This window comes from Cryptomeria japonica, chromosome 3, assembly GCF_030272615.1.
Source record: "Cryptomeria japonica chromosome 3, Sugi_1.0, whole genome shotgun sequence".
Lineage (NCBI taxonomy): Eukaryota > Viridiplantae > Streptophyta > Pinopsida > Cupressales > Cupressaceae > Cryptomeria > Cryptomeria japonica.
In genome coordinates this window covers 283,794,184-283,812,639 of record NC_081407.1, presented here as the reverse complement: position 1 = coordinate 283,812,639, position 18,456 = coordinate 283,794,184, and the positions used below count along the sequence as shown (strand labels likewise).

Here is an 18,456-nt window from a genome sequence, read left to right as displayed (position 1 = left end):
CAATTTTGTTCCTCTGAGCATGGGAGCTGAAGACCACCACAAATTCATTCTATTTATTAGATCTGGATCTCTCAGCTACATGTTTTTGAATTTGAAGGGACACCGTGAGGGTCTAGAATCAAGATAAAAATAGAGAAGCAAGGGAAGTGATCAGAGATAGACAATGGAAATATCAAACTTTTGTAGAGGAAAGCAAGATGAGACCAATCCCAAACGAATAAAAGTGATCTAATCTTTCAGTAATATTTGTGAAGCCTTGTCTCTTTGTTGACTAGGTATGACTACCATTTTTAGGGACAATATTCTGAAGATGATTGCTTTTAGCAAACAAGTGAAAGTCTATTTGTCTTTGAGTTATTCTTGAAACACCCTCCCTTTTTCTAAGGCATCCAATGTGGCATTGAGATCCCAACCAGTTATGCATTCTCTATCCGTAGTGTGTAAAAACTATATATATATGATCTCAAACACCCTTCTTTTGTATGTGTTTGGAAGGCCCAGAGACATTTGTTATATTAAAACTGAAATTTGATGAAAAATGTTTCACTTTACATACCTGCTAAGATTGGCTCTTTAGGACACTTAAATTGGGATTCCAGATCATTCTCAGACCACTTGATGCATCAGTGGCCTTTGCGAAGAGCCTCCTCCATTGTTTGCATATTTTCATTAAAGAGGGGTTCTCAACATAGCCCAATTTTGTTTTTTGAATTATGCATATCTTTGGCTTGGACATATCTATTTGATGCTTGATCAAGTGTCTCTTGATAAGGGTGTTGAGAACCTTAACATTCCAAGTTAGGAGTCCCATGGGTTGTTGGAGAGGCTAATCTTGTTCTCCAATCTCAGTTTCATTTGAACTTTTGCCATCCCAACAATTTCCATCCTTACTTTGATTGACTTTTCACCCTCCTATTTCATCTCTCCACATTTGGGCTTCTTTATTCTTGATTTAGTCTAACTAACCATTCCTTCCTTCATGATATCTAGTTCATCTGCAGAGAATTCCTCCTTGTAGTCATTATCTGTTGTGGGCTCCACATCTTGACTGCTTAGGTTTTCTTAGGATGAATCGTTTCTCCTTCATTGTTCATCCAAACAGCTCCAAAACAAGTTTGAAGGTAGATCTTTCTTTCAAGACTCCTTTCGTTTTCTTGTGTGAGGACTCTTGCTTCTGCAGTGAGACCAAGGATGGGATTTCCTCTTCAGTAATTTTGTTCTCCATTTGCTGTACCTACTCTTCCCTCTATACCTCATCTTGATTTTTAACCTTGGGGGGGTTTGATGCCTTTGTGGGCATTTCTTTTTTACAGTTTTGGTTCAATTCGCTTCTGCATTCTTCCCTACCGTGCCGTATCAAAAGGCATTTATTGCATTTTAGTGGAGCTCATTCAATTTCAATCTTTTTTAGCCATGATCTCTCTTCAGTTCTTACTTAAGGTGCTGGAGGAGGAGGGCTTTTCAGATCTACTATAGCACATATTCTTGCACACTTGCTTGATTCTCCATCCTTTATGCTTTCATTCAATTTAATGAATGTGCCTAAAGCATTTCTGATTTTCATTAGGATTCTAGGGTCCTAGTATTCAGAAAGTAAATTATAGAGTTTAATACACATTGGGGTTTCAGTAATGTTATGTGTTGTTGGGTTGAATTTTGGCTGCAAACCTTTACATAAGAGCTAATACTATCCGCCAGATAGAGGTTGCCATTTAAGATCTCTGTCTTCTTTTCCTCCTGAGCTGCATTCCACCAAAAAGAAACTTCTCAGCAGGGATTTGATTTTGATGTCCTTGCCCCATCATAATTTGGATGAGTTTTGCACTTTATACCTAGATAACCAGTAATTTGCCCATTAAATGAAGAAAGCATAAGAACTGAGATGGGAGAGAGAGCATAGCAGGTCCACAGCATCCAAGGAAACACATTTCTTTTTTTTTATTTGGATTTAATGGAATTTTGTTTGCATTAGAGGCAGGGTTTGAGTTCTTTGGAATCCAGACATTCTAGTGGCGATCCTTGAATTCATTCCTTTGCTTAGGACCAGAATTCCACTATTGCTGATTTCTATCAATCTTTGATCTCTAGTTCTTGTTTCTTTCTTTGTGTCAATTGAGGTGGTTTTGTTGCTTGTCTTTCATCTTTCTTCATTTCTCCAAGCTGCAACCTTTTTTGCTTGCTCTTCTTTTTTCCTTTCAGCTTCTAACTGTTTTTTTTCACTCGCTTCTGCAATCACCTTCTCTGTATTTTGGAAACCAGAGACACTTGTTTTTAGAATTTTAACACTTGTCTCGTGTGTGGGTTTGCTTAGTTTTTATTGCAATGTCCCATACATATAGCCTGTCAATTCCCAAAGGGAAAACATACATTACTACCTACCATGTTACAGTAATTACGAATTAATGACTAGGGTTGCTCATAGTACAGTTAGGCATTGTCCTTATTCAGGAAAAAGGAATTAGAACAGGTTAAGAACTTGGGACTGTAATTATGTCAATATCTTGTTGTACTATGAATGTATATGAAATTAAGTATGACTGTTATACATATTGCAGTCTATATTAATATTACTATTAAATTCTGGATAAGAACATTATCAGGCTTCATATATTAAGCATACATATTAAGCACATCCCCATGCATACCACCAAGAACAAGGATGTTGCTGCCTGTAACTTAATAACAGTTCTGATCTGATCTGATCCATGGTGATGTCCCTGGATGCTTTTGATTCCTTTCCTTTATATCTCTCTATGTGAGGGAGAGGTCACACCTTTTCATCATGTACGCCCTTTGGCAAGAGACACACTCTTTTGCCATTAGCACCCTCTGAAAGAGTGCAACTCTTCATTATTTCTGCCCTTTGAAAGGGACGCAACCTTTCACAATCAGATCTGCACTTCTTATTTAAATTAGATCTGCATTTCTGTTTCCCAAATTATCTCCCCTTCAAATGAATTCTTCTCTTCCCTTTTATACATCATATTTGGGGGAGTCGCAACTTCTCATTTCATGCCTTTTGACCATTCATTAACTTTAATCAAATTTTAATTATATTCTTTTATATTTTAATTTTTATTCTTTTGTATTTTAATTTTTTTATTATGATTCATTATTAAATTATATTTCAAAGTGGGGACATTACACTTATAAATTGTTAGTAAACTTCACCTTACTGCAATAAATTTAAATAAGCACATTTGGCTCGTGATTTCTTTCATTTCTTAGTTTTTCAGATCTTTGGCTGAAATTTGCTGAAGGTTGAATAAAGAATTCATATGCAGAATTTCTTGCTAATGCATTTGCCAAATAGTGATATTCTCTTCTTAATAATCACGAGGGATGTGCAAATTGCCCAATTGTAAATACCAAACTATGTGCTGCCCTTACTTTAATATAATCCTCAGAGCTCTGATTTTAGTTTTCTAAAATCATTCTCTTGTTACTTTCTAGAACCGCGAAGGTGCATACCCATACATGGTATGCCATGCTTTTAAAGCTTTGTAGAGGCCTCTTAATTTCCATAGTTCAGGAAAACTGAATAGAAAAGCAGGGTGATAGTTAGCCACAGAAAATAATGAAATATGGCTGTGAAAGTTGATGATCGCTAGAAAGCTGCCATATAAGCTGTTTATTTAACATTGTTGGTCACATTGGCCAGAGTGGAAATAAAGCATGGATTACTACATTCCTTTCTGTCATTTGTGCTTTGAATTCTCATAGATTATGTATGCTTGCCCACTTTCTGCTGTTTGTGATCTTTGTAGGCTAGTGTTAGTGAGAAGCTGTTGTTGGTTTCATATAGTCTTTTGAGTGCATATATTTACAAGTTTCAGTCATTCCTTATTGCTCAACACTATTTTCCTTGAACTAGTAAATGAAACTCAATATTCAAATGTTTTGATATACTGTTCTGACCTCTTAGAAAATCATCTGAATAATGCTATCTATTGGCTTGCCCCACATTTTTTATTTTATTTAGTTTTGAGATATAATGCTGAATAATTGTTTTGATTATATTTTCATCTATTATCTTTTGTATCTTATTTGACAAAAGGTAAATGGTACTCTTTGGGACCTGGCAAGGCCTCTGGAGGGTGATTGCCAATTGAAACTGTTCACATTTGATAGCAATGAAGGACGTGATACATTTTGGCACTCTAGCGCTCACATCCTTGGGCAGGTAGGTATTACCTTGGTCCAAGGTAGCTTTGCTCTTTATGCCTTACCTTGTATCATATTTGCATTTTAATTTGAAACATCATATATTTATAAGTTATAATCAATAAGCTATTAAAGAATTACATATGTTTTTAATATATAAATCTGTAGCCTGATATTAGTACCCTTTTTCTCTGGCCCATAAACTATTAGAAAAGATTGTAGATGAGAATCTTGCAGTCCTTGGTATAACTATAAGCAGATATGAATAATTCATCCCTCTTTCATGCCAAATAATTGGGACCAAGAAGTTATTGTTGTAAATAGGATTTTCCTTGGGTTCTATTATGTACAAGGAATTGCTTAGATGCGTGCTGATTCTTTTGTTTCATGCAGATTTTCATCAATAGTTGCAACCGGGATTGATATCAAGAGTTTTTATGATGCTTCTAGGTTGCTAGTTTAATTTTTGTTTCTTCTTGTGCTTGCCAGTCTCTTGAAAGGGAGTATGGCTGCAAATTATGCATTGGACCCTGCACAACTAGAGGAGAGGTAAATTTTATGTGGAGCTATAATCATAAATATGATTTTTTTTTTCATTTGTAAACATAAATTTTATGGTTATTCTATCTTTTATGATACAGAATGAATATGCCTCGAAGTTAAGTTTCTTTGTGGGTTTTGGTTTTACTTTCATAATAGTTTATATGTTCTGTGTGCTAAGAATTTGTCTCTAGAGCAACTGGTAAAAAATTGTTCCAGAAAGTGAAACAGAAGTTTTTAACTGTGTGTTGCATGGTATTCTGTTTTGTCAATGCAGTGAGTGGCTATGGCAATTTTAAATTTGTTTTTGTCAATGAAGTGACTGGCTATGGCAATTTTAAATTTGCATTTGTCTATGATCTGCATTTACTTTTCACTATGCAACCAAGCTATTGGGTATGGTTGTTGATGCTTATGCATTTTAAGCCAAAGCTTTTGAACTAGTGTGTTGAAAACCAAATTCCTATGAGATCCGGAATAAAAGAGAGCAATTCCTTTAATGTTTTTTAATTTGACCTTTAATGTGGAAAATCTTCTTACTTTCGTCATTTATCTTTGGTTCATCTTATTTTGAGGCTGCTTCATATATGTACATACTAATTTATTTTCTGCATCTGAGTTGCATTTAATCTTGATAATTATATTATTCCTCAGCTGATTGTAGGAATAAGTTCAAGATTTAATTTCCAACATTTAACACCTCTATTCTGTTTTGATCTGAAAAATTATGTATATATACTAATAGAAAGATGGAGAGGAGATCCTAAAGTTTGTGAAGCAGAAAACAGGACAGAGGAAGAAACTGAGGGAACAGTCAAAGAGTGCTTGAAAGTGTCTAGTTTGATTACTGTTAAACATGTCATGATGAAACTCTGCCCAAATCAGGGCCAAACACATCACATACAAGATAACAGTTGTACCGAAGGGTCAATTGGGGGCTTGAAATGTTTCATCATTTTCATTTGACATGGAAAATATTCCATTACCTCTTGTTGACTCAGGTAGCCATCTTCTTGTATATATGCACCCTTTGAGACATGTACTTGTCAAGTCTTCTGTTAGGGGGGATTCTTCCATGTGAGAATCGAGAAAGGATTTGTTTGAGAGTTGCATTTGAGTCATGCTAGTTTTTGAGTTATTGGGAATCAAAGTTAGAAGTCCATTGCCATGTTTCTTGAGGATTGTGTGATTGCATGTAGCCACATTGGAGTTAACTGAATTAGGTTCAAGTGAGATAATGCCTTGAAGAGATGTGTTCTTAATGACCCTTGAAGGGAGCAAGTTTGTACAAACTGTAAACTGAATTTTATAGTGAATTGTTCTGCTGAAAATTACTATACATTGGGCTTATTCAGGGTAAATTTCTTATGTTATCTTTTGGTTGTGTTTTGTTGTTTTCAGTTACTTGTTTACGCCATGTTGCTAGAAGTATCAACAACTAAGACATAAGTGGTTTGGATAATGAGAATTTTGTTTCTGTCTCTTTGGATTTCAGCCAACATGTAACTCTATTCTAGCATAGACTTATTGAGCAACAAAATAATGAATATAAGGTTTGTGTTGGTGAAACTACCTATGGAACATCCATGGAGTTTAGGTTGATGCTTTATGTTCCAATAATTCTTGAAGAACTATTTGTCCCTTTTTGGATGATTAACAACATTCTTGCCTTTGACATCTTTATAATTGGCATCGGAATGCCTCATTGTTGTGCTCTCACAATGATTACATGCCCACAAACAAGGCATGCATGAAGATTAATAGTGAGATGCATAATCGGTTCCACAATGACTATGAATAGTGAGATTTTAGTACAATGATTCTGTTTGCTGGAGGAATAGAGTACATAGGATTGTAGTTCAAAAACTTATGACTTGCCAAAACTCAGCAGACCCAATTTGACTCAGATTTGATAGCTTGGTAAAGTGTGACTACTTCAAAAAATTATCTAAATTCTTTAAAATAATCATAAATTTCATGCAAAATATAATTACCCAACACATCAAACACGTCTATGAAATGTTGGGGAAGTGATTTCTATTAGATTCAAATACTAAAACCATACAATATAACATCAACACGCAAATACAATAACTGATAAATATGATATGTATTATGACGATTGAAGATTATTTTCAAAAATTAGATATCCATTCTATGTACAACAATTTACAATGTTTTTTTCCCATGTATATCAAGCAACAACTTGGTTCCTACTCTTGCGATTACATCCTAAAAACTAGAAGCCGATAACTCTTTTGTGTCAACATAACCATTTGCTTTGATGTGTTTCAATCCAACGCTTGTTGCTTCCATTGCACCCTCCTTTTCTTCCCTCTCAAAATCAACAATCTTACCTTTTGTAATCACTATGTAGTCTAGTTGCTTAACTAAGTCAATTGGCTCTTGAGTAGCTATGTGATCCACCTTTTTCGCAAGAAGGTGAAGGATGTATTGTGTGAAAACGAGGTTATTGAGAAGCTGTTGCCAACTTAAATTTTTTCACATGATTTGTCCCAAACAAGCTGTAGTTATGCCCAAATTTAGAAGTGTGACAGGGTTAAAGGCAAATTTCGAAGGTCAACTTTTAAAATTTTGGGATATTTCTACTCCAATATTCTCACCAAGTAGTTACAAATAATAAGATATTCAAAAGTTTGTAACTAAGAAATACTTGTATATTGGTAAGCAATAATTGTGAGAAGTAAAGAATGAGTTTTTTGTTACCTAGTGCTCATCTGACTTTCTCTTAGATAGCTAGTGACAAAGAAAAGAGTTTCCCATAACCTGCTTGTAATTTTGAAACTCCCCAATAAATAAGTCGCTAAGCTCAACCTTTGTATCATCCCCATAATTCATGTTTTCATAACCTCCTTGTCAACATCCTTCAAGTTATTTGAGAAGAAAAAAATGACATTGAGGTAGTACCCCATTGTATGATTGGGGTACTAGAGTTGATTGTTCCACCTTTGATCAATGATTTTGTAAATGAGTTCAAATTTTGTACTATCTCCCTTTTAGTTTTGGTGGCCTCCCTAGCCATACCCATGGCTATATGAATGTAACCCATTGGCTTTTGCTTCCCATCCACCAAAGGCAAAACTTCAAATAAAGGCTACAACACTTATAAAAATTAAAGTTGTAATAAAAAAAGTTAAAAAAATTTGAACAAAATCATGTAATTAGAATTTACAAGGAGTGTATTTACATGACATCAGAAAGATTTGTCTTTGCGACCCTCTTTCTATTAGCTTTCGTTGATAAGATGAACCCAACCATGCTTGGCTTACAAACATCTGTTGCAAAAATGCTAGCAAAGTAGAAACACTTTGTAAGGTGAGGAAATTAGTTGCAAAGTGTCACACTTGCTCATACAAGCTCTTGCCCTTGGTTGGATCTCTCATCAAGCAAAGAATCCAAGGGTGATTGTAGATGTATTTGTTGATTTTCATAGCATCTTCCACCATAGGTCTCAAACAATCAAGTTTGCCTATGCATTCCAAGAAAAAGGAAATGGGTAGCACAAGGGGTCCAAAAATGTATTTGGTGCCTCTCTTGATACAATTTCTCTATTGCTAGATATGCTGATGCATTATTTGTTAAACCTGTACCATGTTTTTTATGCCTATCTCTAACACAATCTCCTCCAACATGAAACCTAAATTCTTTGCATTTTTTACTTTGTTTGAGGCATCTATGGAATTTAAAAACACCATATCATGATTCAATGCCGCTAGAGAGTTGATGGGTTGGTGCTTCTCTACATTTGTCCACCCATCTACTAGTATGTTGCATCTAGACTTGCATCACTACCTCCTTTGCTCTTCCCTTGTAGTTGTCAAGGTTGTCAGATTCTCTCAAAATGTATTTTTCACCACGTTGGAAGGAAGGTTGTTGTAGAAACAAAAATTAGCACAATGCATGTTTGCTTCCTCATGTTCATTGTTGTTTCCAGTTGTACCTTCAAGCGAAGGTAGTTCTTTGGTAGAGCTCAATGAAATGGATGTGCCACAAAGTTGTGGACTTCATGGACCACAATTTGAGTCCATAATCATTGTCATGTCAACTACTATTTCTCAGGACACATCAAGATTTATGGCTTTTGCAATGGTTGTGGTTGTCCTTATCCTCTCAAATTTCTTGTGGTTCATCAATTCAAGGGCCACTTTCATCTTTTGTTCTACCTTTGGCTTAGTGTTGGACACGATTTGACAATGCGACCAACAATGTGTTTTATTTGTTACTTGAGCCAACCGATACCTCCACTCATCTTCAACCGGCATTAGTTGTAAAGAACAGCCCTCATGGTGAGTCCTTGTTTACCATGCTTCCAAGCAATGCCCTTTTCTCTAGTGAGTCAACTTCCACATGATGCCATTGGATGATAAATGCAAACTCGACATTGATAAAATAAAAAAAAGCATTTTATTGCAGCGTTCTGCATATAGAAACAATGTTTAAAATTTAAAATATAGATCTCTAAATACAAAATAACATTAATTGAAATGTGCTTCATCTTGGTGTGTATAAGGTTTCGGAACTAGTAAAGGTCTTGTACATAGTGTTTTCGCTGGTGCCTAGTGAGCGAGTTATTTACATGACTTAAGTTTACTTAGGTCCTAGGTGTTATTTCTAGAAGATGTTAGTTGTCAAGAGACATGATATATATCTTTATGACCTTTATTTAATTGTAGTTACCTAGGTTGTTTAATATTTGATCAAGGTAGTTGTCCCACTGTAAAGGATTATGACGTAATCCTACCTCTCACCTTGCATTTATAAGCAAGGCCATTTCATTGCATATATCATATTCAATCAATCCATCTTGCAGTGTTGAAGCAAGCTATTCTTGCCATTCTCTCTTGTGAAAGTTGTTTTGGTCTTGCAGGGTTCCTGGGGGTGTCAAGGGTTACCAATCAATTCCTACATTTCAAGCATAAATAAATAGCTTTAAAAATTGAAGAAAATCAACATTTTTTAATCTACTAAGCCCTAAGCCCTGCACAAATACTAAATCCAATGTTTTCATTCAAAGAAAAATAATAAAATGACATCAATTTTGATTTGAATGCATTAAAACATGCCTAACATATGCAAATGAAGCATTTAGGAATGAAAAGAAAATTTGGAAATGCTTGGATAATATATGGAAAAAAAAGTAACTTGAAATTTAGAAAATCACAGAAATTCGCTTATTCAATTGCCTTCAATTGGATCACTTAAACAAGATTTAAAATGCAGTGTTAGGAAGCTGGAATTGTTGGAGGCATTTTGAAAGGGTAAATCTGCATTTTTTTTTGTGCATTTTTGGCTTTTTTTTGTGTCCACCTCTTGCCACATATGGTAAGTTGGCAATAAAGACTCAAGCAAACTCGAGGGCAAGTAAATGCATGAATTCCTCCTTGTGGAATTGACCTGTGACTACTCACGATTCTTGCAAATTCTCTACGAGTCTATTAACCATGCATACGATTTTTCACAATTATGAACCATAGAGAGTTTATTCCTTTGGTGCTTACCTCCGCACGAGATGACCTATGTTCACAAGGAAATGTGGTATAAAAGAGTATTGATACATAATATATTTACTTAATATCACTAGGGTATGCTGGTAGTACATTGCCTTCATAGCTATATCCTATGTTGCTGGCTTGCTTTTGGGGTTTGGGGCTCAGTTTCATTGGTTCACCATTTTTGTTTTCCTTGCCTTTTGTATAATTCAGTTTGGTAACACGCTTATACACACATAATGATTGAAAATATATAAAATATACTTATTTTTTTTAGACTAATTAGTTGGGCTTTGTATTGGTGTAAGAGGGTTTGTTCATGAAACCCACATCCCATTCAATTTCTTTGTGGTGATACCACTTTAACTAATGCTCTACTAGTGGGGAAATACTGCTGCAGTTACAATTCTCTACTAGCTGGGATGCCCCTTTCTTACAATTCAGCCTGTGGGGTTACTGTTCTCTTCTCCCTCCTTCTTTCTCAGCATCTCCTCCAATATCTCCCCTTGCTGGTCTACAGCTCTCAACTACTCCACGTGGGAATATTCCTCTGGCTTGATCATTCTCTCCCTACCTTTGATCTTTACTTGTAGTTGCAGGGCATTTCCTCTTCTCTAGCATATTCTCTAGCTTGAATGCCTTTATTCCAGCATTCCTCCTTTGGCTTGAATGTCTTTCTTTTTTGATCTCCTCTCGCAGGCCAAATTCTTGTTTCAATTTCTTGCATTCCTCTAGTGTGTACCTCAAGCACACTTGTGGGACTACCACTGTATCAATCAATTGAAGCAGGACTACCTCTTCGGAACGCTTTCACTTGCTAACATGTCATATGGGGAAATTTGAACCTGGGTCTCCAACATGAGAAGCAAGTGGTCCTATCAACTTCACCACAACCCCTATGACAATGTATAAAGTATACATTATTTCAATACAATTAACAAATTTAAATATAGAGCACAGCTGATAACTGATAATTCAATGTCAATTGTCAAATGTTAAATATAAATCAAAATGGTTTATATATGTCAAAAGTAAAAATCATTATATTGCTCTTATTCAAGAGCATTGTTGTCACTAAGGATTGTACCCAAATGTTAAGCTCCAAAGCTCAGCAATCGTGTGCAACATGGGATCATCCTCAGGCTGTGGGTTGCCTATGACGAGGATGAACCTCCATAGAGGGCTGTTTCACTTAAAGACCACCTAAAACTATTGTACTTGATGAGAAAAGGGGATAGAAAGATTGCTTTTGAAATGAAAACTCTGATCTAGGAGGTGATCCACTGAATTTATGGAGTTCTAATGCTGTCCTAATCTCACTATCAGCTTTATAATCAAAAAAGTTTTGTTTGCTCACAACTCAAATCAGAACATGAAATGGATAATTGTTTCATAAGAAGGCTTAGATTTAGTGTTTGCCTGAAGGAAAACAATGTTTTCACAACTTCAACTTACTAAAATTAGATTAACACAACCTATGACCTGCATTAAACATGTTGCTTTTGCATCAGTAAGTTTGAATAAGACAGAGTTTAGAAGATTGAAAGTAAATAACAGAAAACAAATCAGATTATTCATTCATGGAATGAGACAAGAGATACTGAGAAGGAACCAACTGCTTCTTTTATTGAAAATGAAAGAAGTTTCTACAACATTACAATCTGAAAAATCTGCTAAAACTGAAAAAACTTTTGAACAAGCTGAGTTACAATGCTTTTTACTCTTGCTGTTTGCTGAGAGCAAAGAGAAAGAACTAGAAAAAAAGAATATTACAATGAATTCTTTATAGGTATGAAGTCTCTTTTCCTCAACTGGAAGATGGAACTAAGCTTGAACTGATGGTCTTCATTCTTGATTTCTCCTCCAGTTTGCATGATGTCCTCTTTCTTGGTCGTGCAAAGCTGAAATTCATGCAAAAAGGGCCTTGAAACTGCCCCAAACTGACTGTTAGTGGGCCTAAAATCCGCCTTGATTGTTGTCCTACCCATGTGGGGTCTTGAAACAGGAGTCAAACTGCTGCATGAGCCTCAATAACTCCTCCTTTTGCCTCTCAAACTGATCCCTCATTAACTTGCATGAGTATTAAATTGTTTGCTTGATGCTTTTAGGTGGTTGCATGATTGTTTCAATCAATTGCTTGATGCTCTTAGATAATTGCAATAGAAAAGGCTTATATGTAAACTTGAAGTTTGATTGAACCTTTCAGTGGGCATAGCATTTCTAAAAGAGTCTAAATATCTTATCACTTGCTTATATAGAGGATTCAATGGCAACCAAGGTCCTATCTTCATGAAGAAGTTCTTTTCAATTTGCAGACCTCTGTTCTTCACCCTTTTTGACTGTCATATCCATTCCTTTGACTGCATTTTGTTATTAGACTCTGCAAATGTCCATCTAAACCCTTGATATTGTTCATGAAATCTTTCGCTGTATTCATTGAGTGGTTGCTTGTATGATGACTATGGCTTATGCTTCTTGACTATTATTATACTGTCCTCTGTCTTCTTCTGCTACAGTAATGTCATATCTGTGTTCTTTGAACTGCCATCTTTGTTTTGATCTCTTTCACAGTCATTGTGAAACCTTTAATACCTTCTTGTCGTTGTATCTTATAAGGATAGACTGTTTTCTTGCATTTATATTGTCATTAACTTGTTTCACCCACTGACTTTTGACGTTTGACCTGCATTTGTCATGGCCATAACATGTATTCAATCTCAATGATGTCATATGCCTACAATGATAAGAGAAAAAAACAAAACCCTACTGTCAAGCCCTTTACAAAAGGTGTTGTCCTTTATCAACTCATATGAATGATCCTATGATCAATGATTGCATTTGTTCCTCAATCTCTATACACACAATGAGATCTTGTCAACAAGAATGTCACATGACTGCATTATGCATTATGAGTATGTCTTCTTTTGGCACTGTCACTGTATTATGTCAGTCAATTGGACTATGCTGCAGACTGCTTCCCTTTGGACTATATCATTTCTCAGTGATATGCCACAGTAAACCTCTGATATTCTTTGACTCATATTTGTTGGTGTTGGAAATAAGCCACACCCAGACCGACGATGGACTGGTCCAAGAGGGGCCAGTAGCTCAGTGGTAGAGCACTCCAGCAGCGTATGGAAGGTTCTAGGTTCGAGTCTTAGCTGGTCCATGTCTCAACATGGTATCAGTGCCAGGTCCAGGCTAGGAGCCCCAAACACACGAGAGGTGTGGCTTAAGTGGGGGTGTTGGTGTTGGAAATAAGCCACACCCGGACCGACGATGGACTGGTCCAAGAGGGGCCAGTAGCTCAGTGGTAGAGCACTCCAGCAGCGTATGGAAGGTCCTAGGTTCGAGTCCTAGCTGGTCCATGTCTCAACAATATTTTATGGCTTTTGAACATACGTTATGGATTGTTTCTGTCAACTTTCTTTGCAATTTTCATTTTATTGAAGACCTCCGATTTTAACTGTTATGACTGCATTCTCTCTTTTGAGTCCACTGTAGTCCTGACCTGAAACTTTAGAGAGCAATATGGAAACCTTTCTAATATTGACACAACCTAGGCATTCATTTAGGCATTTTGTTTACTACTTTCATACATTCTTCTTAGGTTGTAAAAACCATTATATTCTGATTCACACCTATGTTCACTCTTATTTCCACTGGCACTGTGTCTTTCTTCATTATCAACTTGATTATCTTTCTCATGACTTCATAAGCCTTCCTAGGTTATCCCTGCTTTACCTCTGCTATCTCTGTTATGCTGTTACCAGTGTCTTTAATGGCCATGCTTCCACCTTTGAGGCTTCTTTCTCCATGACTTGCTTCAAGTTCTTCATGTATTTGATCTATTGACTGTGAACTCTTACATATATTTTTTTTGCTTGTGTTATTCTCTGCAACTTTATTGATGCTCTTTGACTGTTTCTTAGGCAGATGTGACTGTCAACAGCATTCCTTTTGACACTGTTTTCATCTATATGCTGATCAAGTTTTTATTCTTTTGCTTATGACATTTGTGAGATATTCTTCATACATACATTCTGCCTTGTGACTGCACTGTAACACTCTTTACCACCTAGGGTATTACCCCCTACAACTAGGGTTTTCATTAAAACATTTGCCAGTAGTATTAACACTTAGTGGATCTTGGGAAGCTTATACAAAGAGGGCATTCATACTGATTCATTGAGTACCTTCATTTGCCTTATCATTCATGACTATGGACTGCTGTGATTCTTTAACTGTTATGGCGTTTGCTATGAGGGTTTGTAACTTTGTATACTATCAGCTTTCACTGTTTTGACTCATGGTGTCATTGTCATCCATTTTCCTTTTCTTTTGCTTCATGCTTTTAGTCTCTTGATGGATTTTGCTTCCACGAGTGGCAAAAGAGCACTTGATGTGATATGACAGACCTGGTTATTGAAGGATAGCGTGCATGGTGCTTGCATGGCTTGATCCTGCATCATGACCTTTTCCTCTTTTGTTGGAGTTCCTTCACGTAAGAAACCCTAGAAATTACTCTTTAACTCCTTGTAAACCGAATTAAATAAATTGTAGGTGAAGTGGTGAAATTTGCATGATTTATCTGTCAACATCTTCATTGAAGGCTGGAAATGGCCTTGACCACCATTATTGACATGCAATGTGCTCTTTTGAGATGAAAATTTAAGCACAAACCCTAAAACTTGACCTGGCTCCATGTTAGGGCTGAAAACATGAAAACTTTTCCTATACATTCAACGTGGAGTTAGTGATAATACAACTTGGACACGAGGGGGAGAATTTCGACTTTTGTTTTAATGCAAGTGATATCTTTATTTCTTTGAATTTCAATTCTCTCCATGGTACGTGGTTCTAATCTTTTTCTCTTTTTGGAAAATACTAAGCAAAGGATCAAGATACACCCCTTTATAGACCTAAGGTATTTGAATACCCCTTGTTTCCCTTTGAAACCTATAAAAAGAAAAACTTTGTTAAAACTTCTTTTTAAGACCTAGGGTTTCTTATGGAGATATTTTTGGCATAAAGGGAAAAATAGGTAACATTTTGGTGACCTCTCAAGGGTGTTTGCTTGCTAAACATGTAGGACTAGTAGCCTTGGCAGCATATGACTTGAAATAGACTCAGATCAGACTTATACAAATCTGTTACAAGCATTGAACAGCAGCAACAACCTACCAACTAAACTGAAGAACTTGTGCACCAGCACTTAGGGAAAGGGAAAAAACTGAACTGAAACATGTGCAGCAGCACTTAAGAGGGAAGACAAAACACAAAACGATGTGCATCAACACTTGTTGAAATGGGAAATCTATTCTACTATGATACAATTGTGAAACATCACCTCAATAGTAAAGCTTGAGATGAATCTCATTGACTGGGATTGGCAGCTCCTCTCCTTCAAGATTTGACAGCTAAAATGATTGTGTGCTTTGCATCTTGTGATCACAAAAGGACCACTCCATATATCATCAAATTTGGTGTGCTTTCCAAGCCCACTTTTTAGCTCATCCCATTTGAGAACCAAATCTCCTTCATTGAAAGTTGTTGGGACTGATTTTTTGTCAAATGTTCTCTTCATCTGTGTTTGATTATTTTCCAGCTCTTTGTATGTTTCAATATGTCAAAATTTCATGAAAACATGTCTTACCATTCTCCATTTCATAAAAGTGTTGTCTATACATCCTCTCATCAGCCATATCAAAATAACCACGTTGCTGGTTTCACCCAAAATGGACCTATTATAGCAAGTAGCCAGCAATCTCATTATGCTTACCACCCACCCCTGCTCAACCTTCTTGGCAGCCTAGCCATGCTTACAGCCAACCCCAAGAAGGTTATTTTGTTCCAGATGAGTAGTATTGCCTTCCTAACCAGCTCCAAAATGATGAAAAGATTGAGATTGCGAACATCAAAAACATATTGCTTGATTTCACCAAGCGGCTGAATGATATCAAGAGACAACACAAGTTTAATCTGCAACAAGATAAGTGGGCTTATCAAGCCTATTTTCATGAGCAATCCTAAGCTTTTAAAGCTCAGCAATCCTGGGCAACATGGGTCACCGATAGCCTGAGGATGTTTACATGTTTCACAGGATAGTTGATTCTAGATTCAGCTAGGGTGCAATCCTTAGTGACAACAAGCATCAATGTCATCAACTAGTTTGTTGGAATCACAAGCAACACCGGTGTCACTCCCACTAGCTGCACAATGCAAGTGACGCTATGTAGCAGCTTTGTGCCTCTCATCCTTGGTTGAAGCTAAGGAAGATGAATGTTAGGTTTTGTTTTTTAATTTAATTTTTTCAGGTCTCCTTTTTGGTGCTAGACAGGTTTTGCCTAGGTTTCTCAGGGTTTTGCCGTGGTCTTGTGGATTCAGCTCACGTTCATCTGAACATACCTCGGGCAAATCCCTAGGCCTGGGGCAGGAACTTTGACAAACCAGTTCGGACTTGCACTAGGATTAGAATCTGGTCTGGATTTGGTCAAGATTCTTGCAGGTGCTGGTAACAGAGCCTAAATCGAAGCATCTTGGTGACTATTCTTGAAAGATGAACATTGGTTTGGTAAAGCATCTCATGTTTGCTGCCATATTCTTAATCATAAAGTCAGTCATAGTACTTGAATCAACCAACACAACTATTTTTCTGCCTAACAAAGTAGAAATAAATGATAAAAGATGGCGGCTTTATCCTGTTAAAAAAGCTTGATGAATGCTAGCAAGTCTTCATGTATAATATCTTCACTTTTTGATTTTGAATTGGTTTGCCATATTTGAGGTATTATTAAAAAAATTGCATTTATATTATATACGATGTGTAATAGGTATTCGCTTTATAACAAAGACTTACAAAGTTGCTTTTGTTAAAAGCTATGTTACCGGGTTTGCCACTTTTGGTCCATGCACCCGAATTGGGTTCGGGTTCACCTGCTTGTTTGCCTTGGGTATGTACCTAGGCGTTTGGGTTCGCCAGGTATGAACCCGGGTGTATCCAAAGGCGTTAAGTGCCAAAACTTAATATAAACAGACATTTTTGACCTTTTTTGGCATGCAAAAACCCTAAAATGTCCCTAAAAGTACCCCTTCTATTGTTGGGTTCTCCTCACACATTGATCAATGATGAAGTAGCATACTATTAAATGTATTTAGTTTTATAATTCTGAATGTTTCTTAAAATTTTTGCCATTATATGTATGTATGTATGGACAATCCGGACCCACAAACCCAAAGGGCAAAATGTTTTTTACCCGAACCCATGAAGTGGGTTCGTGTACCCAAACCTGAGCCCGAACTGGTAACTTAGGTTAAACGTATACTGCAATCAAACGCACTTGTTATTGAGGATGAATATATGGAATGATTATAGTCACTAGTTGTTGAGGACGAATTCCTGGAATGGTTAGAGTCACTAATTATTGAGGATGAATTTACAGAATGGTTAGTCACTAGTTATTGAGGATGAATTTACAGAATGGCTAGTCACCAGTTATTGAGGATAAAATCTGGGACAATTAATGTTAGTAGTCATTGAGGATATTACATTCTTTATTTAGTAAGCATGTGGTATGTAGAACAATAATTTCAATAGTCTGAATGCATCCCATCCAAACCACCTATATAACAAAGAAGTTGCTTCTAAAAGTATACCTTGATCAAAGTTGCTAGCTGTTGAATTTAGACAACTGTTAAAGACACTAGCTATTGAATTTTGAGAACAATCAAAGTCATCTATTATTGAGCATGAATTTAGGAGTTATTATGACATACTTACAAAAAGTGTGGTTGAATCATAAGAAAACTAGGGTATATATATTTGGAATATTGACATTGGAAAATTTTATGTTGTACAGTTGTTGATTGTTTGCTAACTCATTTTACTGAAATTGAAATGATGACTACATTGATTTTGCTTAAGAGTATTTAAATGGATTGAGTAATAACTAGTAACCTTTCTGAAATTGTCACCCATGCTTGCTGTGCAGTATCTGCTAGTTTATGTGTTAATAAAATTCATATTTTACAGGGATTCTACTATGATGCCTATTACAATGACCTTACTTTGAATGAGGAACACTTTGAAAAGATCAAGTCTTGGGCTACAAAAGCTGTGGCGGTAATAATACTCTACCTTAATTATTTTCCCATTTGTTAATTTTAGACAAATTAGAATGCTTCCATTGAATTATTAACCGTATATAATGTTAATGCTCTGTGAATGGATGTTGGGTAACAT

The 18,456-nt window shown here is 36.2% G+C and overlaps 1 protein-coding gene across 2 annotated transcripts in view; it reads left to right on the top strand.

Moving 5' to 3' along the window:
• The window catches only part of LOC131029612 (threonine--tRNA ligase, mitochondrial 1), a 174,094-nt gene that overhangs the window by 23,722 nt on the left and 131,916 nt on the right, over positions 1-18,456 (top strand). The window contains exons 3-5 of one of the 2 annotated variants that reach the window (XM_057960167.2): positions 4,058-4,183; positions 4,654-4,713; positions 18,247-18,336. In XM_057960167.2, coding sequence (XP_057816150.2) covers positions 4,058-4,183; positions 4,654-4,713; positions 18,247-18,336 — 276 coding nt within the window. The remainder of the gene's footprint in view (positions 1-4,057; positions 4,184-4,653; positions 4,714-18,246; positions 18,337-18,456) is intronic. The other variant, XM_057960168.2, reaches the window with a different exon arrangement.